Here is a 23,111-nt window from a genome sequence, read left to right on the forward strand (position 1 = left end):
TGATTATGTATATTAGGGTTCTCCTCTTAAGTTAGAGTTCCTTATTCATTTCAATTGGTTATATCCATTCGTTATTCGGATTTAGATCTAGTCAATGGCTTTTGCTTGCCATATCCTTGACCTGGTTTTGTCCTTTGATCTGTTGATTATAGGATTTGACCCGTTGTCATATATGCTCTCACCTTTGGTCGGTCCTTCATTTGGTCACCTTTCTCTGGTAACCATATTCCGAATTTATCCTACCACCGTTGTTCATATATTGAGTTGTGGGAATCCTTTGTCTAGCCGTTATGCTGCCGGATTTTATCCAGAATATTTTGAGCATGATCGCTATCTCTTTGAGTTAGGAAATCCATGAGTTTACCCTACCTTACTTCCTTGTTTAGCGTCGTTATGCTGCCGGATTTGGTCCAGAACATTTTGAGCATAACCGCTATTTCTTAGAATTAGGAAAACCATGAGTTTGCCTTACCTTGACTTCCTTGTATAGCCGTTGTGCTGCCGAATTTTTCGCAACACATGTTGAGCATGATTGCTATCCTTTGGAGTCAGTCTACTTTGTCTTGATTCCCATATATACATTGCTCAGTAGGATTAGATCCTTACCTGTTTTGTCTTGAGATCTGGCCGATAGCTCGTTCGCTGTCCTTATGACCATGGTCTAGCATGATTGATCCTCTTGATCGTACAGTTAATGATATTCATCACCAGATTTAGATCCGGTTTATGACCTACTTCTGTCATCTTATGGCCGTGGTTTATTTTTCTGATCTATTGGCTACCTCTCATCTTTGATGAAAAATTCATTATCACAGAGTTCATCTTTTTAATGAAATTGATTTTCAGATTACCCTGGTCATTTGTCTATGCAAAGTTATCCCCATTCTCTCCTGATCTTTGTCCTATCTGAATTTTAGGTCTGATCATGGCGAATAATTTGTTAGACAAGTGGATAGCTGAGACTGTTAAATCTTTTCCGTTGAGATGTGAAGGAAGGAGTGTGGCCGAGCGTTTCATCAGTTCTTTTACCCATCTGAATAGTCGTGGTATAAATTGGAAGTTTCTTCAAGCAGCTGCTGGATTTTGGGACCCTGTCTTCCATGTCTTTCGATTTGGATCTTTTGAACTTTGTCCTGTATTTGAAGATTGGTGTGCCTTGCTAGAGCTTCCTCCTGAGGGACTTTGGATCCGACCTTCGAGCATAGACTCTCCTCATGATCTCTTTCGCAGATTATTCGAAAATAAGGTTGTGAAAACTCTGCATTGCTTAACAGAGAGAAATGTGCAATTTCAGACCCTCATTGAGTTGTTTTCCAAAAACGTCGATCCTACTGACTCCCGTTTTCAGGAGTGTCGACGTAATGTGTTAGTCTTTGTTGTCTTTGCACTCCATGTCCTTCGCAGAGACTCTAGTGCCGCCCCTTTCACTTTGTTGGCGATAGTAGATCAGATAAATGAGGGGAGAAATCCTGTCCCTACAATGCTAGCCGAAACCTTTTATGGCTTAGACCTCATTGCTAGTAAAAAGGTGCAGGATAATTTTTTCGGATGTGCTAAGCTGTTATATGTGTGGCTATGTGAGAAACTCACTATCCTTCAGCCACAAAACAGCATTGAGTACACTCTTAAGAGTTTTCATTCTTGGAAGACAAAGGTTAAGCAATCTCAGCTTAATGAATGGCGCCATTGGCTGCAGAATGTAAGGGAAAACCAATTTCATTGGGTGAGTCAATCATGTCCACAAATTATCACCAGCACCTACCCATACTCATTTGTTTATCTTATGGGTTTAGAGAAATCATCTTTCTATGCACCTTTGTGCTTCCCTTGTCAGATTACCGCACACTCTTGTACTCCTAAGGTTATCACACCACCTAGCTGTGAAAACCTTACTCCTGATCTCATTGCATCCATAGTAGCTGCTTGGAGAGACAAAATCGCGGAGAGGAGATCTGCTTTCGCATCTAAACTTCGGAAGGGAGAAATACTGGAGGAGCCTGCAAACAAGAGAGCTCGGATCGAAGAGCTTTGAAGATTCCTTTTCATGAAATTGTCATTTTAATTTCTTCAAATTTCATTGTAAATGGTTACTTTCATCCAATTGTTAACAAAGACTAATGTTTTGATTGTAACTACATTTTGACTATTGATCAATGGAATAGCATTTATGTCTTTCTCTTATCTTATTTGGTACAGAATACTTTATCTCAATGCTTATCGTTTTAATTTAGTATGTTAATTTCCAATACAGGATTCTAAAATCGAGCAAACATCGCTCCCTCAGGTGTCAGTCAACCTGCATGGTCTAGACAGTCAACCACGTCTAGACTCATTCGTCAATTTGAACCGTTAACCTTACCTGAACAATCTGCATCCTCTTTATCTGAATCATCTGAATCCCTAGAGTCTGTCCAAATGGCTGAACCCAATGATGCGCTAACTAAAATTCAAGAGATGATGGTGAATCTTACCCGGGATATGGCCTTTATGAAAGAGGAGATGGCCCAAATGAAAGCCCAGTCTAATGAAAAGGTCTCTACTTCTAGAGCACCTACGGTTCAACCCCCTCCCGCTATACCGGCAAATCCGAGCCCTGCAAATTTGAACCACCCTTTCATTTCACCAGTAGACGTCGACCTAGAGGAAGGGCAGTATGCTGAAGAATATTGCATTCCAGATGTGGCCCGATATAATAAAGAAAAACAGGTAGCTGATCAATTGGAGAAGCTGACAAAAGAAATGGAAAGCTTGAAGCATCAAGGCCCAAAGCAGTTCGATATATCTGAGCTGATAATGTCTCCGGGAGTCACCTTGCCCCCTAAATTCAAAACCCCCGATTACGACAAATATGATGGGACTGGATGTCCCCGGAATCATATGAGGTGGTTTATTGAGATGTCGCAGCAGTGTGGGCTATCTCCTGAGCAAATGGCCAGGGTCTTTCCAATGTCTCTTACTGGGGTGGCGAAGAAGTGGTTTCTACGTCGAAAGCCCGAAGAGGTGAAGACCTTACAAAGCATCTCCAACAAATTTGTAGAGCAGTTTTCTATGGAAGAGGGGATAGAGGTTACTAAAAGGGATCTCAAGCAGTTAAAGCAAGGTCCTCTGGAGACCTTTACTTTTTTCATCCGTCGTTGGCGTCGAAAGTCTGCCCAGCTAAGCGAGAGGCTATCAGAAGAAGATCAGATCAAGCTGGTGATCAAGGGTTTGTCGCCGCAGTATTTCCATTTTTTGTCCCCTCAGCATTACACCGATTTTGACCATCTAATTAAGACTGGGACGAGGACTGAGGATGCAATAGCTAAGGGTCTGAGGGCCAGGCTCCCATCAGAGATCAGGGAAGGAAAGAGACCCGTGGTCGCACAGAAAGAAGTTGACCACGTAAACTATGTTCGCCCGGAGGCCAGGACTGTAACAGAGGTGGCGAGACCAGCCCCAGCCCCAGTAGAACAAAAACCTCTGAGACACTTTGATCCGCTCCCATACCCTTTACCTCTGATTCTGAAAAAGTTGATAAGGGATAAGAAAATCAGGCTACCTGAAATTAGGCCAGTACCTAACCCGTTACCCCCATATTGGAGAGCAGACCAGTATTGTGAATACCACAGAAATTCGGGTCACCTCACTGAAAGATGTCTGGCCTTAAAGCATGCGCTCCAGACTATGTTAGAGAACGGAAAGCTTGAGGTGGAAAGGCCCAATGTAACTCGGAATCCCCTTCCCAATCATCGTGCAATTCCTCCTCCTGCGACGAATGCCATTTTTGTCGAGGAGCCAGTTCTTGATCCATCCATTCTCATTTGTGCAATCACTCCTGATGAACCTTATATTCTAAGATTTGATCCTGAAGAGATCGAGGAGATGGAAAGAGAAAGGTCTTATGCCCTCTGGAGGGGGAGCACCAGCTTGGCAGAGGCGTCCTCTCCATATGTCCTTCGATGTGAAGATGTCGAGGCGGAAAAGGAAACGCCTTATGTTCTAAGGATGGGTGATTTTGAAGAAGAGGAGGTAATTGAAACTCCGTATGTTCTGAGAATGGATGCAGATGATTTGCTTCTGTTAGAAGATCAGTGTGACGAGCTTCGTCATGTTACCAGGGGTGGCCGTGTGTTCAAGCCCGCGGAATTGAGAGCAGAAAACCCTGCAGAAGCAGTAAGAGCAGCTGAGAATCAGGGGCAGAGTAGGCCGAGTGCAGATGAGGAAGAAGATAATCTGTTGAAGCAGCTGAAGAAGACCCAAGCAAACGTTTCCATTTGGGGCCTACTTATGTCTTCGTCTAAGCACAGGAAGGTTGTACTCAAGGAGTTGAATGCTGCTCAGGTGTCAACTGAGATCACTCCCGATGAGTTAGTAAGCCTAGTCGCGGTAACTAGGACTTCCAAGGTAATATCTTTCACGGACGATGATTTACCTCCTGAAGGGAGTGACCATGCCCGTTCACTCAAAATTACTGTGATCTGCAACAAGAAAAGGGTACCCGAAGTGCTAGTCGACAATGGGTCCGCTCTGAATATTTGTCCTCTAAGTACTGCAGCAACTTTGGGCTTCGGGCCCGGGGATTTCATTCCTTCTGAGCAGGGTATATTAGCGTATGATGGCACCCGGCGAGATGTCATCGGAACCCTGGCCACTGAAATCCAGATTGGAGGAGAAGACTTCGACATCGAATTTCAAGTATTGGACATTAAGGCTTCTTTCTTGCTGTTATTGGGTCGACCTTGGCTACATAAGGTCGGAGTTATCCCTTCTACCCTTCATCAAAAGTTGAAGTTTGTTCATAACGGCAGGGTAGTGACTGTAAAGGGTGACCCAGACTTAGAGATTGGGCAGATTTCACAAGAGCTAGTAGTTGGGAAGGAAGCCGATGTCAGCTTGACAGGTTTTTCACTGGAGGTGTCGGTCATATCCATGAAAGAAGCCATGGGCGAGGAAGTTTTCTTCTTGACTAGCACCAACTCGAATGTAGTCAGGATGATCCGTAAACAAGGTTATATTCCGGGCGCAGGGCTGGGCAAATATCATCAAGGCCCTACTGAGTGGCCTGTGATCAGAACTTTCAATGGTCTCTTTGGCCTGGGATATGAGCCGACCGAGCAGGAGGTCAAGGAAATGAAAAGATACATGCTGAAATGGGCCGAGTGCCGCCGCCGGGGACTAGAATTGCCTATGGGATCAATCAGTCTGGTCAGAAACGGCATTTTCAGAAAAGAGGGGGCAGATTTTCCATTTTGCGGGTTTGCTGAGCCATGGACCGATGATGTGACAGGGCAGAGGCTTCCGGGTTTCGAAATATTCTTTAACCTGGAGTTATCAGAAGCGCCAATGAGTGTTCGGATTACTGAGGAAGCATCGGAAACTGATTGGGCCGATGTTTTAGAGCCGAGCTGTCTGAATGTCATGTTTCAGATTGAATATCCAGTGGTTGGCGGTGAGACCGAAGCGTCAGAGGTGGCAGTGATAGGCAGAGATGCATTCATTCTGAACCCCGCAGAGTTAATCACCCCAGCCGAGGGACCCTTGACCAACTGGACCTCCCAGGTTTTACCTCGAGTAGTCTTTCAGTATAGTCCCGTTTCCTCAAAAGAGTCAGTAGTCTCTAAGTATACGTCTACTTCCCAGTCTGATATTGAGTTTGTTTATTCTAACGATTCTTTTGATGCAGGTACCGTAGAAGTTGGATCTGGATCCGGAGTCGGTGACAAGTCTCTTTCTAATAAGGTCGAGTCCAAGAGTACTTTAGATGATGAGTTTATTTCTTCAACTGCACATATGCCAGCGTTGGTTGAGTTCAATGTTGAGTTGTCTGTTGAGTCTTTGAATACATCGTTAAAGTCCAATGCAATGCCTGCTGTGGGCTATTCCATTCTTGATGTAACCAATTCTATGAATGAAATGAAAGACTCTTTTACATACATTCCTGTTTCTGTTTCTCCTGTTTCCATTTCAAGTACTGAATCTGCTCTTAAAACTGATAATATTAATAATGATAATCAAGATTCCTTCTCTGATGAGGATGCCGACGAAACTCCCCTTGAAATCAAACATATGATTCAACAAGAGGAGAGTCGCCGAGCAAGACCGCTCGAAGAGGAAATTGAAACTGTAAATATTGGTGACGAAACCTTAATTCGGGAAATACGAATTGGCAAAACTTTATCTCCCGAAGAGCGTGAGGAATTAATCACTTTACTTAAGGAGTTCAAGGAGGTTTTTGCTTGGTCTTATGATGACATGCCGGGATTGAGCGAAGACATTGTCCAGCATCGATTGCCTCTAATCCCTGGCGCAAAGCCAAAGAAGCAAAAACTTCGAAAACTTAAAACAGAATGGGAGTTAAAAGTTCATGATGAAGTTAAAAAGCTATTGGAAGTAAAATTCATTCAAGTTGTTGAATATCCAGAATGGCTAGCGAATATAGTGCCGGTGCCCAAAAAGGACGGAAAGGTCAGGATGTGTGTGGACTTCAGGGACCTCAACAAAGCAAGCCCGAAGGACGATTTTCCGCTTCCGAACATTGATCTTCTGGTGGACAATACCGCTGGTCATGCTCTGTTATCTTTTATGGATGGGTTTTCAGGATATAATCAGATTAAGATGGCTCCAGAAGATATGATCAAGACAGCGTTTACTACTCAGTGGGGAACTTACTGTTACAGAGTAATGCCTTTTGGGTTGAAGAATGCAGGTGCTACTTATCAGAGAGCTGCAACTACTCTTCTTCATGATATGATCCACAAAGAAGTCGAGGTCTATGTAGATGATATGATCGTCAAGGGAAAGACTCGACCAGAGCATACTGTCGCTTTAAGAAAATTCTTTGAAAGAATCAGAAAGTATCAGCTTCGTCTAAACCCCAGCAAGTGTGTATTCGGGGTTACTTCAGGAAAGCTACTTGGATTCATGGTGAGTGAAAGGGGAATCGAAGTAGATCCTCAGAAAATCAAAGCGATTCAGGAGATGGAACCGCCGAGGACCGAAAAGCAGATCCGAGGTTTTCTCGGGAAAGTTCAGTATCTGAGACGGTTTATAGCTCACCTGACCATGACCTGTGAGCCTATTTTCAAGCTTCTGAAGAAGAATTCATCGAAGAAATGGACCGAAGAGTGCCAGGTGGCTTTTGAAAAGATTAAGCAGTGTTTATCCTTACCTCCTGTTTTATCCCCAGTCATCCTGGGTCAGCCATTATTGTTGTATTTGTCCATCACAGATACGGCGATGGGTTGTATGCTTGCTCAGCAAGATTCAGGGTCAAAGAAGGAAAGGCCAGTATACTACATCAGCAAGAAGATGCTAGAATACGAAGTGAAATATACAATCTTGGAGAAGACCTGTCTAGCATTAGTTTGGGCAACTCAGAGGCTCCGGCATTACTTGTTATCAAGTAAAGTACTTCTGCTTTCACGAATGGATCCGTTGAAGTATCTGTTTGAGAAGCCTGCTCTTACTGGAAGAACCGCAAGGTGGCTGTTATTGTTATCTGAGTTCGACATTACTTATGACACTCAGAAGTCTGTTAAAGGGCGGGTCATTGCAGAACAGTTAGCTGATTCCCCTGTGGAAGAGAATGCATTCCTAAAGGTTGAATTTCCCGATGAAGAGATTATGGATGTTGAAGAAGATACTCCAAATACCAGATGGACAATGTATTTTGATGGTGCAGTCAATAACCAAGGTCAGGGAATAGGAGCAGTACTCGTATCACCTCAGAAGGAGTATATTCCTATATCTATCAAGTTGCAGTTTGAGTGCACCAACAACATGGCCGAGTATGAAGCTTGTATTGCCGGACTGGAGGCAGCCTTAGCTTTGCAGATTCAAGACATTGATGTGTTTGGAGATTCCATTTTGATCATTTGCCAGACTAATGGAAAATGGAAGACTCGGGAAGATAAATTGATCCCGTATAACGCATATCTCGAATCTTTGGTCCAGAAGTTCAGGAGCATTACGTTCACTCACTTGTACAGAACAAAGAATCATTTTGCTGATGCTTTGGCTACACTGGCTTCTATGTTAGACATTTCAGCAACAATGGAGGTCCAGCCACTTACAGTGCGACTGCAATGGGAACCAGCACATGTGAACGTTATCGAAATAGCAGCCAGGTGCCCAGATGGAAAGCCCTGGTATACAGACATCGGGAATCTCATATCTGGTGAAGGGCATCCACCTGAGGCTTCTGGAAAAGAGCGAAGAACCCTTCAGAAATTAGCTGCCAATTTTGTTATTTGTGGTGATCAGTTATATCGCAGATCCTTTGACGGAATCCAGCTTTTGTGTGTTGATGAAGACAAAGCAGTTGAGCTTATCGAGCAGACCCATGAGGGAGTTTGTGGACCTCATATGAATGGGAAAATGTTGTCAAGAAAGATTTTGAGACTTGGATTCTATTGGCCCACAATGGAAGCAGACTGCTTCGCATTTGTGAAGAAATGCCATAAGTGTCAAGTCTATGCAAATCTTATTCATGTACCTCCTTCGGAGTTGCACTCTATGACTTCTCCATGGCCGTTTTCAGTATGGGGAATTGACATAATTGGGAAGGTTCATCCGAAGTCTTCGAGCGGGCATGAATACATTCTGGTCGCAATTGATTACTTTACGAAATGGATTGAAGCCGCTTCGTATGCTTCTATTACTTCGAATACAGTTGCAAAGTTCATCCGTGCCAACATTATTTGCAGATATGGAGTACCTCATGAGTTAATCTCAGATAATGGTTCTCACTTCAAGAAGGAAGTAGCGCACTTGTGTGTAGAGTTTAAAATAAAGCATCACAAGTCGTCTCCTTATAGGCCGCAGACGAATGGAGCCGTTGAAGCAGCAAACAAGAACATCAAGGTAATCATCGGCAAGATGACAGAAACTTACAAAGACTGGTCAAACAAGCTTCCTTATGCTTTGTGGGCTTACAGGACGTCGATCAGATCTTCTACAGGTGTCACTCCGTATTCTTTAGTGTATGGAATGGAAGCAGTTTTGCCTGTTGAACTGAGAATCCCATCCCTAAGAGTGATGATAGAGGCAAGCTTGCCGGAATCTGAATGGGCGAAGGCCAGGCATCAGGAACTGCAGATAATAGATGAGAAGAGGCTACGAGCTCTATATCATATCCAGGGGTATCAAAGGCGGATTGAAAGGGCGTTCAATAAGAAGGTTCGTGTCCGAGATTTGAAACCAGGGGATCTTGTCTTGAAGTCCTATAGGGCACCGGTATTTGATCCAAGAGGGAAGTTTCGTCCAAATTGGTCTGGTCCTTATATTGTCGATGAAGTCCTGCCAGGAAAAGCCGTAAGACTCCTCAATGAAAATGGAGAAAAATTAACAGAACCTACAAACCTGGATCAGTTAAAGAAATATTACGCCTAAAACACTGGAAGGCCATCTTTGGACGACTTGAGCCTGTTAAGCCAATAGCCCAGATTTCAAAAATGAAAACCCCTTTTTGCTAAACTCCTTTGAGCCAAAAGCAAAATCTCTTTATCAAACTTAAACCAGGGGCATCTTTTATGACTCTCGTCATAAAAGATATTAACCTCGAACTACGCGGGACCTGATTCCCATTTTCTTTGGGGATACGTAGGCAGTCTGGAGGATCCAGATTCGGTCTAATTGCTCACAACTTACCAAATGTTATCCTGTTTGAACCCGAGCCTACCTAAAAGTCCTTCTGGTGTTATTGGCCCAGGTTTGTAAAAAAAAAAGATAAAAGAAAAATGATGGAGTCTTGGACCCGCTAGACTGAAAACCCGCAAGGGCAGTCTAGGCAAAAGTTAGGGCCATTCACCCGCTAAGTTGAAAACCCGAAAGGGCGGCTTAGGCAAAAATCAGGGTGCTGAGCCTGCTGGATGGAAAAGCTGCAAGGGCAGACAGTCCAGGCAAAAATTAAGGCGTGCGGTCCGCTGAATCGAAACCCTAAAAAGGGCAATTCAGTATGGCAGTGATTTCACAAAGGACCAAGCTTTTGAAAGCCGATTGTGCTTCCGTTTTTGGCATTACTTCATAGTCTGAATAAGCACCAGCATAATCTCTTTCGATACTTCTTCAAGTTAAAATGGTTAAAACTAAGTAATCCAAAGGAGGTAATAACCATGACTGAAATACCGAAAAGATGAATGAAACACTTTTAGATGCAGTATTCAAAAGATCCTCAGAGCGGTAGACTGTTACCACCTTAAACATTTATCAAATTAAGAAGCAGATTCAGTCTCTTTTAGAGTCTATGTTGTGCATTTGTCAAAGCTTTCGTCTGTCATTTGTCAAAGTCTCGTTTATCGTGTGTCAAAAATCTTTCATTGTCAGGTCAAAGCCAGGAAAGGTCAAGTTTAGCCTTTACTTCTCTTGAGGCTGGGGTGATAAACTTTACAAGCAAGAAGTTGCATCTCCTGCGGACAGAGCCTAACAGAACAGAGTTCAGAAGGGACAACTTTTCAAGTTTATTTGGAGTGTTATCGCGAAAGTGCAGAAGGAAGAATGCTTTGAGCAGAACCCGTTTTCTTGTATTTGCAAAAGCTTTGTAACCTCAAGCATTTCTTTGAAATGAAAGCCTTTAGTTGAACCCTTGCGTTTGGCTCTCTTTCGAATCTTGTAATGGAAATAAAATCATACTAGGGGCATCTTTTATGACTTGGTTTCCCAAGTCATAAAAGACGTCGAACAAAACTTTAGGGTTGAGATGGCTATTCTTGTCAAATAAAGATAAGAGAAGCTCGGACATCCCCTTTCGAGCTGGGCTCCTTGATCAGTTTTTTTTTTTTTTTTTTTTTTTTTTTTTTTCAGAAAAAATCCAATCCATTGAGTTTTGCATTTTTTCAAAATACAGGCAGAATTTTGGTTTATTTGTTTAAAGGGGCCAATGCCCGCGAGATTTTATCAAGTGCCTTTGGGTTATATCCTGTGGTAAAGGTTATGATTTCCAGATCTATTCCAGCTGTGCTATGTTTTAACTATCTTTCCTCCTCTCTGACCTCTAGGAGGTCATGTTAGGAGCGACCTGACCGTCATTTTCAGAATAAAAAGCTTGAGATATCATCCCTCCTATCCAGTATTGAAAGTTTGAGTCTTCTCAAACATTCTTTACTCGTTTTGAAATCCGGTATTGAAAATTTGAGTCTTCTCAAACATTCTTTACCCGTTTTGAAATCCGGTATCGAAAATTTGAGTCTTCTCAAATATTCTCTACCCGTCTTGTAATCCGGTATTGAAAGTTTGAGTCTTCTCAAACATTCTTTACCCGTTTGAAATTCGGTATTCTCTACCCGTCTTGTAATCCGGTATTGAAAGTTTGAGTCTTCTCAAACATTCTTTACCCGTTTGAAATCCGGTATTGAAAATTTGAGTCTTCTCAAATATTCTCTACCCGTCTTGTAATCCGGTATTGAAAGTTTGAGTCTTCTCAAACATTCTTTACCCGTTTTGAAATCCGGTATTGAAAATTTGAGTCTTCTTAAATATTCTCTACCCGTCTTGTAATCCGGTATTGAAAGTTTGAGTCTTCTCAAACATTCTTTACCCGTTTTGAAATCCGGTATTGAAAATTTGAGTCTTCTCAAATATTCTCTACCCGTCTTGTAATCCGGTATTGAAAGTTTGAGTCTTCTCAAACATTCTTTACCCGTTTTGAAATCCGGTATTGAAAATTTGAGTCTTCTCAAATATTCTCTACGCGTCTTGTAATCCGGTATCGAAAGTTTGAGTCTTCTCAAACATTCTTTACCCGTTTTGAAATCCGGTATTGAAACTTTGAGTCTTCTCAAACAATTCTTTACCCGTTTTGAATGATCTGGCTCTCGATTCCAGGATAAAAACTCGATATATCTCCTTGGCTCCTAGCTTTGCTAAGTTATAGCCATTGTTTCTTCCTTCGACCTCTAACTTTGTTATGTCAGGTGTTTTCTGGCTATCGACTCCAGGATAAAAACTCGATGTATCTCTTTCGTCCTAGCTTTGCTATGTTATAGACTTTGTTTCTTCCTTCGACCTCTAACTTTGTTATGTCAGGTGTTTTCTGGCTGTCGATTCCAGGATAAAAACTCGGTGGTAAAATGAAAACTCTTTGAGTGATTGGAATGATTTGTTTGTTTGTTTGGATGGTGCTCTTTGAGCAATTGTTATGTTTACTTTGGCTTAGCCTGATAAAAAAGAAATAGTGTGTGTGTTTGTATTTTTATAATCGTTCCTTCATCTTTGTTAAATAGTTTAGATAGTTGAGTCATGAGTATTAGAGAGAGACTATCTCATTGAGATGTCATGTTTGCCGAGTTAAGAGTCAATGAGAGGCCATTGCCTTATTTGCTTCTAAATTTTGATTTTTGTTGTCATGTATTTTACTGTTTTGCTTTTGCAAATATCGTTCTTAGAACCAAAAAAAAAAACAAAAAAAAAAAAAAAAAAACAAAAAAATTGGCTTGCTTTGTTTTCGGGTCGATCAAAATGCGTTGTCTGTTCAGCTTTGCCATTCGCGTGTTACACACGCTCTGCCAAAGAGGGGCATCTGTAGACACCCCATTTTGATCGGACCCAAGTTCGCTATGCTTGGGCAAAACCCCATCCAATCATCTCCGCCATGTTTCGCATTTTTTTCCGTTAAGTGTTGAGAGAGATTATTCATAAGAATCCGAGCAAAAGAGAATTTGGATCCGTTTGGTGGGCCCGCCTTGAGCATTTGTTTAGATTTGGATCAAACAGGGGGGCCCGCATATTGTTTTAGTGAAAAATGAGTTTTGAACTACTTCGATCCAACGCCTAAAGATGACCATCAAGAGAACGGTCAAAATCTCAGAGAAGTCGTTTTAACAACCAATTTTGTTACGATCATCAAGTTGAGTTATTCAGATAAGCCTACAGAAATGATTTAGAGGGGCGCAGCCAATCTACATTATGTTGCATCAAATGAACCAGTTCAGACCATTCTATCGAAATAATTTGGGTCCACATCTATTCCATGTTGAGGCCCACCAAACGATCCGAACCATTCTTGAAAATGATTTTTGAAGTTGTGGATCGTCAAATTGATGGTTGAAATTATTCTAATTAGAATTAATTTTGTGGCACAACTAATTTGCAATATGGATCATCCAAATGGATGGTTTAGATCATCCAATGGGAGAGACTCAGGGGGCCCACATTATGAGTGATCCAAGCCTATCACTTGATAGCCAATTATTTGAATGCTTCAGATCATCCCATAGAAGAGATTTTCGAGGGTGCAACCAACTTACATTTCAGCCCATCAATTGTACAGATCAGATCAGCCCATTGAAATAATTTAGGAGGACACAACCTGCCTAGGTTGGGACCCATCAATTGGATGGTCTGGATCGTCATAGAGGAATGATTTAAGGGGGCGCAATCCATATAGGCAATGGCATATTGCTTGGACGGTCTAGATCATATGGCAAATGATTTAAGAGAAGAAAATGGTTGCTTGTACAAACACTTCATGGAGGGGTATTTTATTAATTAAAGCTAAATATAAAAAAAAAAATTTGAAAGAGGGCACACGGTTTTGAACATGGGAATGGGTGTGGTGTTGTTTAAAATAGCAATTTAAAAAAAAAAAGGAAAAAAAGAAAGAAAAGGGAAGCATGTTGTGATTGAAAAGGTAGCATTTTTTCTTTTCCCTTGCATGGAGCCACATGGTTTTGAACATGGGAATGGGTGTGGTGTTGTTTAAAATAGCAATTTAAAAAAAAAGAAAAGAAAGAAAAGAGAAGCATGGTGATTGGAAAGGTAGTATTTTTCTTCTTCCCTTGCATGGAGCCATACGGTTTTCAATTTGAGAAATAGTATAATGATGAGTGCATGCTTAAAATATCAATTTTAAAATGATTGCATCACATTTGCTAAAATAAAAAATTGCTTTGCAAAATGTGGATGGCATCTTCTATACACTATTTAGGGAACAACTAATATTTTATGGAAAGAGCCTTTGATTCTTAATTGAACCTACCCTTAATTGAAGGATGGAGGAGAGGGATAGAAGACAAAAGGAGAGAACTCATTCTCGTAGGGAGAAGGAGATAAAAAAAAACAAAGGAATTCCCACTCCCTCCTACCTTAGAAAAATTTGATCCCCTTCCCACTTGCATATGGCCTAACTGGGCTCCCTTCCACTCCTTAGCATAGCCCGAAACCCACTATCTCAACCGATATCCATTAAACCCTCTACCACCATCTCTTCCACCTTCATCTCTAACACCAAAACCCTCTTCTTCTACTTTATTCCATAACAGCCACCTGAGCTACCCTCTAATTTGGAAATCTGCCCCAACCCATAACCGTGCCTCTTCTTCTTCTACTTCCGACTCCTACCTCCGGTCCTCCACCATTTTGTCATCACTAGGGGGCTGATTGAATCCGGCAAAAAATTCACAACCCGATCTAACTCCGGCGAGACTCCGTGCATCTGGTAATCTCTATTCACAGCGACTACTTCATCGTTTAGTCTGCTGCACATATTGGGGTATGTAGGGTACTTGTGCATGAGTTATTCTCATATGTATGGACTGTTTATAACAGATTTCTGCTGCATGTACTGGTTTGTAGGGTACTTGTGCATTATTTGTTCTCATACGTGTGAACTGTGTATAGCAGATCTATAGGGAGGACTAGTTGTTTGCACATCATTTCAGCTCCTATTTCTGTGTATAAAAATCAGTTTATTCACTTCATTTCAGCCCCACTGTTTTAGCACAATTCTGTCCATGGTTCCCCTCCCGAATCAGTCCCAGTTCTTTCACAACCCGGTCCATGTTGCTGCCCCAGGTTTGCACCCTATTGCTACCTCCGTTTCAGCACAGATTCACCTCTATTTCAGCCCCATTGCTGCCCTTGTTTTAGCATAAATGCTGTCCATACTGCTGCTCCCTGTTTCAGCACAGTTTTCACCCATGATTCACCCCATTTTTAAGCGCATCTCTGCCCCAATTTGAGGCACGATTCTGCCCACAGTTCGGTCCATACTGCTGTCCCAGTTTTGGCACAAATCTGTCCCTATATTCAGGCATGTTTAGCACAAAAATCTGTTCACAACTCACCCTTGTTTTAGCACAAATTATGTCCCCACTTCAGTCCATGTTGCTGCCCTTGTTTTGGGATAAATTCATTCCATGTTGCTGTCCCAGTTTTGGCACAAATCTGTCCCATAGTTCAGCCTCGGTTTTATGCACATTCCTAAACACATTTCAACCCCTGTCTTAAGCACTATTTAGCCCATCAACCAAACTCATCTCATTTTATTCCACCAATTCAGTTTTATGTCCAAGGGGTGAATAAGTCACTGGTAATGCATTCGTTTACATATTTAGTTTACTACACTGGTGTAAGGGCTGTTTGTTAACCCACTGGAAGTTCGTTTTTATTGTGTTTGAAAGGAAAACTGTTATCGTTCATCTTCATTATCTTAAACTGACAAGTACTGTATCTCCTTTCCATTGTGCTTGAACTGAAAATCAAAATCAAGGTCGGTCCATCTAGAAACTTATATTGTGCCTGTCCTTTAGTGATTCACTTTGTGATTTCCACGGTGTTGTCAAATGAGTTTTGGTCCTATGCTCTGCCTTTAATTGAGAATTGTGGAATGGTTTTGCATGCATTTAGGAATTCGTTTTTCTCAGTGGCTAATGTATGTATGTCTGTGTGTGTGAGTGTGTGTTGTGTATATATGTGAACATATGTCTATAAATAGATGTATGTGTTTGAATGTGTATGTGTGTTCTCATAGGTATAGTGATCTTTAGTTTTGAATTTTCATTTTTCGATCTCAAATGCTCAAAACTTTTAAAAGCAAACATCATCAATCTTGTAGATCTCGTCAAGCCGGTCAGTTCGACATATGGCGGCCCAAATTTGGCCAAAAGACGTGAGTTATGCTCGTTTAAAGTTTAGTCCATAATGATATTTTTGTTCTAAGTGTTTTAGAAATTATCGTGTCGAGTAATTTTTGGGCTGCTTCTGATCGGAATTGTTCAAAACTGTCAACTGGAAAAGTGTTTGTTATAATGTTTCCTAAAACTGTCTTATTGAGTAAATGTTTCCATAAATGCTTTTTAATATGTCAAAAACGACTTGCAAGCTTCAGTTTTTCTGAAAACAATGTCATTTCTGCAACAGCAGCTTGCTGGCCATTTTTAGGCTATTCCAGATCTGTTTCGTCCGAAGCCATACAAAGAAAAAATGTTCTTCACAAGATTTTCTAATACTTTATCCTTGAGTGAATTTTTCCAGAAGCGATCTTTTAAGTGTCAAAACTGAGCCCGAACTTTCAGTTAAAACACTAATATGTCTTTTAATGGCGATGGATCGGAAGAGGCCATTTTCCGGCCACTTCTGGCCAGATCCGAACGAACTGATCAACTGAGAGAATGTCATTCATGCTGAGATCTACAATTTTGATTGGTAGAGTTTTTAATGGTTCTGATGTTTGAGGGGTCCAAAAATCGGTGCAAAGTAGCATTTTTCACACTATATGTCATAATTGTGCTATTTCTTGAAAATCATGGACAACATGAGCTCTATTTAATTTTAATGAGTGTTCGGGATGTTTTGAGTTTGCTAGCAAGTCACAAATCGTATATTGAATCATTCCCATGATTTGTTTGGCATTTTTGACCATTTTTGGTGAAAATTACATGTTAGGTGGAAATTTTACCTTTTCTATTTTTTTTTAGATTGTTTTGAGCCTATATTGATTCTAATGCTTGTATCAGGGCGATGAAGGCGCTAGCCCAAGCCCATCCTTAGGGGACTTGCTCAGTCCAAGTAGCATACCCCTCCTTTGTATATAGGAGACTTGCCCAGTCTCATTCTCTTGCTTAACCTCCTCTTTGTGCGCCGGTTGGTTTTGGGAGAACATCCTACTCGGCTTGGCTTCATACCCCTACCCTTATGGGTATTGGGTCGCACATTTGTTGCACCCTAGGGCTAGGTAGCTGTCCGGCCCGGTTGGGTGTTTTACCTTTGCCAAATATGCACAGGGTCTCTTATTCCTTTTTACGTCATTTGTGTCTCGGAGACAAGCCTTGTCTCCTATAGAGAGTTTCCCATTTAGGAGGCTTACCTAGCCTCATGTTAGAATAACCCTTCCTCCTGGCGAGTCTTTGACTCATTTTTACCCCTTTCTTGGTAGTGTTTTTAGTGAGTCTCTGACTCATTTGTGCTCCTTTTTTTAGTGTGTTAGTTAGTAGTTCGCCTTTAGATTTGTTGTCATTCATCCTTGTTTGAGACTAACTCAGTCTTATTAGAGCTTTGCTTGCTTGGGATCTTGGATCGTTTTCTCTCTTCTTGGGACGCTATCTTTCTTGTTGTGGTTTGTCTCTTTGAGACGCTAGTTGCTTATTCAGAGTTTCTCCTTTTGCTTTAGGGCTTTGCCCTAGTTTGTGGTTGTTCTTGCGTGTTCCCTTTAAGAGTGAATTCATCTAAAGGTCCCGAGCATTGGAAAAGCTTTAAAATCCAAAAACATGTGAAAACTTTAAAAATATCAAAAACATTTGAAAATATAAAAAACCTTAAAAAATCTGAAGTGTGAGTGTTTCTTTTAGAAGCGTAGTTTGAGAGTTCGTTTCGAACTACGTTGGCTTGATCCTCTTCCGAGGTACGTAGTGCAGCTTGGGATTTACATCCCAAGTCCAGCCAAACTTTTTTGTAAATAAATGTTTTAAACCTTCTTCAAAAACCTTTAAAATCTTGTTTTCAAAAGATCTTCCTCTAGAGTTAGGAGTTTCTCCTAGATAGAGAGTTTTAGAGTTAGGGTTTTTCTTTTGATAGGTTGTTTGATTGTTTGTTTGCAGTGTGCTTGTTTTAGAGTTAGGGGTCTGTCCTAGAGTTATAGGAGCGCCTCCGTCCGGTCAGTTGGCGATTCACATCGCCGACTGATGACTAGGTCTTGGATACGTTAGCGATCCCTTGGTTTTCCTTAGGACACACAGCCTAGCTACACATAGGTTGTAGGAACCACCTGCATTAGCTTAGGGCTAACCTGCATTTAGCTAGGACATATAGGGTGTCCTAAAATCTACAATTCACTGGAATTTAAATAATCGTTCAAGAAGCTTTAATAATTAGTCCGGTCTTTTAGATCGAGTCTAGGATAGAGGTCTAGGTGTCTTAGGCATCCTAGCTTAGAATAGGTACGAAGAACTACGTTGCCTTGATTCTCGTGGAGGCGGGGATACGTAGGCTTCTTTGGATGAATACCAGACCATCCGAGGACTCAGGCTAATAATTTAGAGTCTTAGGATTTGTTGTATTGTTATTGTGTGTTTTGATGTGTTTTTCTTATTTTCTAGTACTGATCATATACCTTTTAGCTATAGCTTGCATGTGTTTGCACATCAGAACTTAGACACCCATTAGGCATGTCACTCATAACCTAGCTATGCTTAGGTGCCACATCTTTCATTTTATTTTATGTGTGCTTATTATATTATCATCAGGAAATGCATGCTTAGGTAGACGATTCCTGATGATTGTTCCCATTTCATATGATTTTTACCCAAACTTCTTTGGAGTTAATAATAAATGGCATAAGAGACCAAGTGTTCGCACTCGGGCGAATTGGGGGCGCCTAACCCCTTCCCCATTCGTAACCAGGCACGGACCTTTTGTATCTCTGGTTATCCATTGCAAACAGAGCATTTGTTTTGGTTCCATGGCTTGTCCATGGATGGCGACTCTGAGTTATTTTCAGATATATCTTGGTTTCGAGCCCTGGCTCCGGATCAGGATGTATCTCTTTCTTTTTATATCGCCACTCATGCTATGCTGTGAGGGTGGCATCCGTTTCGAGAGTTCCTTGGCAGAGCTCTCCTTCACGTTGTGGAGATCTTAGAGGATTGCAGGAGGGATCTCGCGTCCCTCGGCACCGTCCTCAGGATCGGGGTCCACAGATTGGCGACTCTGCTGGGGAGTTCTTGAAACATTGCCTAACTCTATAAAAATGCCATTTTTACTAACTTCGGAGAAATTTGAGCTAAAATCATTTTAAATGGGAATTCTATCGTTAGAATCCAGGGGCACCAGATAGGTGCGTAATTAAAACAAGGGATTCACACACTGCACATCATATGTTATCATATTGTTTATTCTTTACTTATTTCATTGTTTTTCATTATTATTGGCTCCACGGGATAGATTGAATGCGTGCCCGACTGGGATGTCATTACACCCTGATGGTACTGTTGAATCTATTTCCAAGCTATGCGCCGGTGCTGCAGCCGTAAACACTGGGCGTACTTGTGTTTACAGCAGCCGATGAGCAATGAAGCATACTATGTATAACATTGGGCGTACTTTTGTTATACATATTAAGTATGTTTCATACGCATAGTACCCATTAGATTGAGTCCGGAGCCCTATTTTGTTTGATATATTATGTATATACTTACTGACTTAGTGAAACCTAACTAGGAAGTACCCGTGTTTATATAAGTATATTACATTCATATAGGGTCGAACATGTGTTGCTCACACATGTGGAGCCTAGAGTTAGGAGCTTTGTCCCATTTGTAGACTAGGGTAGCTCATTTTACATGGCTACAACACGGTCCTAGTTCACTCATCAGTCTGTCTTGAGTCGAGACTTCCTTGACTCCGCTAGATTAGAATTAGGGCTGGTGCCCCTGGTTAGGATTTGTGTGTATGTATATATGCCTATATATACTGATTATGTATATTAGGGTTCTCCTCTTAAGTTAGAGTTCCTTATTCATTTCAATTGGTTATATCCATTCGTTATTCGGATTTAGATCTAGTCAATGGCTTTTGCTTGCCATATCCTTGACCTGGTTTTGTCCTTTGATCTGTTGATTATAGGATTTGACCCGTTGTCATATATGCTCTCACCTTTGGTCGGTCCTTCATTTGGTCACCTTTCTCTGGTAACCATATTCCGAATTTATCCTACCACCGTTGTTCATATATTGAGTTGTGGGAATCCTTTGTCTAGCCGTTATGCTGCCGGATTTTATCCAGAATATTTTGAGCATGATCGCTATCTCTTTGAGTTAGGAAATCCATGAGTTTACCCTACCTTACTTCCTTGTTTAGCGTCGTTATGCTGCCGGATTTGGTCCAGAACATTTTGAGCATAACCGCTATTTCTTAGAATTAGGAAAACCATGAGTTTGCCTTACCTTGACTTCCTTGTATAGCCGTTGTGCTGCCGAATTTTTCGCAACACATGTTGAGCATGATTGCTATCCTTTGGAGTCAGTCTACTTTGTCTTGATTCCCATATATACATTGCTCAGTAGGATTAGATCCTTACCTGTTTTGTCTTGAGATCTGGCCGATAGCTCGTTCGCTGTCCTTATGACCATGGTCTAGCATGATTGATCCTCTTGATCGTACAGTTAATGATATTCATCACCAGATTTAGATCCGGTTTATGACCTACTTCTGTCATCTTATGGCCGTGGTTTATTTTTCTGATCTATTGGCTACCTCTCATCTTTGATGAAAAATTCATTATCACAGAGTTCATCTTTTTAATGAAATTGATTTTCAGATTACCCTGGTCATTTGTCTATGCAAAGTTATCCCCATTCTCTCCTGATCTTTGTCCTATCTGAATTTTAGGTCTGATCATGGCGAATAATTTGTTAGACAAGTGGATAGCTGAGACTGTTAAATCTTTTCCGTTGAGATGTGAAGGAAGGAGTGTGGCCGAGCGTTTCATCAGTTCTTTTACCCATCTGAATAGTCGTGGTATAAATTGGAAGTTTCTTCAAGCAGCTGCTGGATTTTGGGACCCTGTCTTCCATGTCTTTCGATTTGGATCTTTTGAACTTTGTCCTGTATTTGAAGATTGGTGTGCCTTGCTAGAGCTTCCTCCTGAGGGACTTTGGATCCGACCTTCGAGCATAGACTCTCCTCATGATCTCTTTCGCAGATTATTCGAAAATAAGGTTGTGAAAACTCTGCATTGCTTAACAGAGAGAAATGTGCAATTTCAGACCCTCATTGAGTTGTTTTCCAAAAACGTTGATCCTACTGACTCCCGTTTTCAGGAGTGTCGACGTAATGTGTTAGTCTTTGTTGTCTTTGCACGCCATGTCCTTCGCAGAGACTCTAGTGCCGCCCCTTTCACTTTGTTGGCGATAGTAGATCAGATAAATGAGGGGAGAAATCCTGTCCCTACAATGCTAGCCGAAACCTTTTATGGCTTAGACCTCATTGCTAGTAAAAAGGTGCAGGATAATTTTTTCGGATGTGCTAAGCTGTTATATGTGTGGCTATGTGAGAAACTCACTATCCTTCAGCCACAAAACAGCATTGAGTACACTCTTAAGAGTTTTCATTCTTGGAAGACAAAGGTTAAGCAATCTCAGCTTAATGAATGGCGCCATTGGCTGCAGAATGTAAGGGAAAACCAATTTCATTGGGTGAGTCAATCATGTCCACAAATTATCACCAGCACCTACCCATACTCATTTGTTTATCTTATGGGTTTAGAGAAATCATCTTTCTATGCACCTTTGTGCTTCCCTTGTCAGATTACCGCACACTCTTGTACTCCTAAGGTTATCACACCACCTAGCTGTGAAAACCTTACTCCTGATCTCATTGCATCCATAGTAGCTGCTTGGAGAGACAAAATCGCGGAGAGGAGATCTGCTTTCGCATCTAAACTTCGGAAGGGAGAAATACTGGAGGAGCCTGCAAACAAGAGAGCTCGGATCGAAGAGCTTTGAAGATTCCTTTTCATGAAATTGTCATTTTAATTTCTTCAAATTTCATTGTAAATGGTTACTTTCATCCAATTGTTAACAAAGACTAATGTTTTGATTGTAACTACATTTTGACTATTGATCAATGGAATAGCATTTATGTCTTTCTCTTATCTTATTTGGTACAGAATACTTTATCTCAATGCTTATCGTTTTAATTTAGTATGTTAATTTCCAATACAGGATTCTAAAATCGAGCAAACATCGCTCCCTCAGGTGTCAGTCAACCTGCATGGTCTAGACAGTCAACCACGTCTAGACTCATTCGTCAATTTGAACCGTTAACCTTACCTGAACAATCTGCATCCTCTTTATCTGAATCATCTGAATCCCTAGAGTCTGTCCAAATGGCTGAACCCAATGATGCGCTAACTAAAATTCAAGAGATGATGGTGAATCTTACCCGGGATATGGCCTTTATGAAAGAGGAGATGGCCCAAATGAAAGCCCAGTCTAATGAAAAGGTCTCTACTTCTAGAGCACCTACGGTTCAACCCCCTCCCGCTATACCGGCAAATCCGAGCCCTGCAAATTTGAACCACCCTTTCATTTCACCAGTAGACGTCGACCTAGAGGAAGGGCAGTATGCTGAAGAATATTGCATTCCAGATGTGGCCCGATATAATAAAGAAAAACAGGTAGCTGATCAATTGGAGAAGCTGACAAAAGAAATGGAAAGCTTGAAGCATCAAGGCCCAAAGCAGTTCGATATATCTGAGCTGATAATGTCTCCGGGAGTCACCTTGCCCCCTAAATTCAAAACCCCCGATTACGACAAATATGATGGGACTGGATGTCCCCGGAATCATATGAGGTGGTTTATTGAGATGTCGCAGCAGTGTGGGCTATCTCCTGAGCAAATGGCCAGGGTCTTTCCAATGTCTCTTACTGGGGTGGCGAAGAAGTGGTTTCTACGTCGAAAGCCCGAAGAGGTGAAGACCTTACAAAGCATCTCCAACAAATTTGTAGAGCAGTTTTCTATGGAAGAGGGGATAGAGGTTACTAAAAGGGATCTCAAGCAGTTAAAGCAAGGTCCTCTGGAGACCTTTACTTTTTTCATCCGTCGTTGGCGTCGAAAGTCTGCCCAGCTAAGCGAGAGGCTATCAGAAGAAGATCAGATCAAGCTGGTGATCAAGGGTTTGTCGCCGCAGTATTTCCATTTTTTGTCCCCTCAGCATTACACCGATTTTGACCATCTAATTAAGACTGGGACGAGGACTGAGGATGCAATAGCTAAGGGTCTGAGGGCCAGGCTCCCATCAGAGATCAGGGAAGGAAAGAGACCCGTGGTCGCACAGAAAGAAGTTGACCACGTAAACTATGTTCGCCCGGAGGCCAGGACTGTAACAGAGGTGGCGAGACCAGCCCCAGCCCCAGTAGAAC

General features: G+C 41.6%; 1 protein-coding gene across 1 annotated transcript; it reads left to right on the forward strand.

The window, feature by feature from the left end:
• Nucleotides 1-3,663: 3,663 nt before the first annotated feature.
• On the forward strand, nt 3,664-10,329 carry LOC143855746 (uncharacterized). The gene is made up of 3 exons (XM_077365819.1): nt 3,664-7,739; nt 7,968-8,328; nt 10,303-10,329. Exons 1-3 carry the CDS (start codon nt 3,664-3,666, stop codon nt 10,327-10,329), a joined length of 4,464 nt encoding a protein of 1,487 aa, XP_077221934.1.
• Nucleotides 10,330-23,111: the final 12,782 nt, after the last annotated feature.

The sequence above is a fragment of the Tasmannia lanceolata genome, unplaced genomic scaffold (assembly GCF_043159265.1).
Source record: "Tasmannia lanceolata isolate RefF3 unplaced genomic scaffold, GAP_Taslan_0.1 ptg000023l, whole genome shotgun sequence".
In the NCBI taxonomy this organism is placed as follows: Eukaryota; Viridiplantae; Streptophyta; class Magnoliopsida; order Canellales; family Winteraceae; genus Tasmannia; species Tasmannia lanceolata.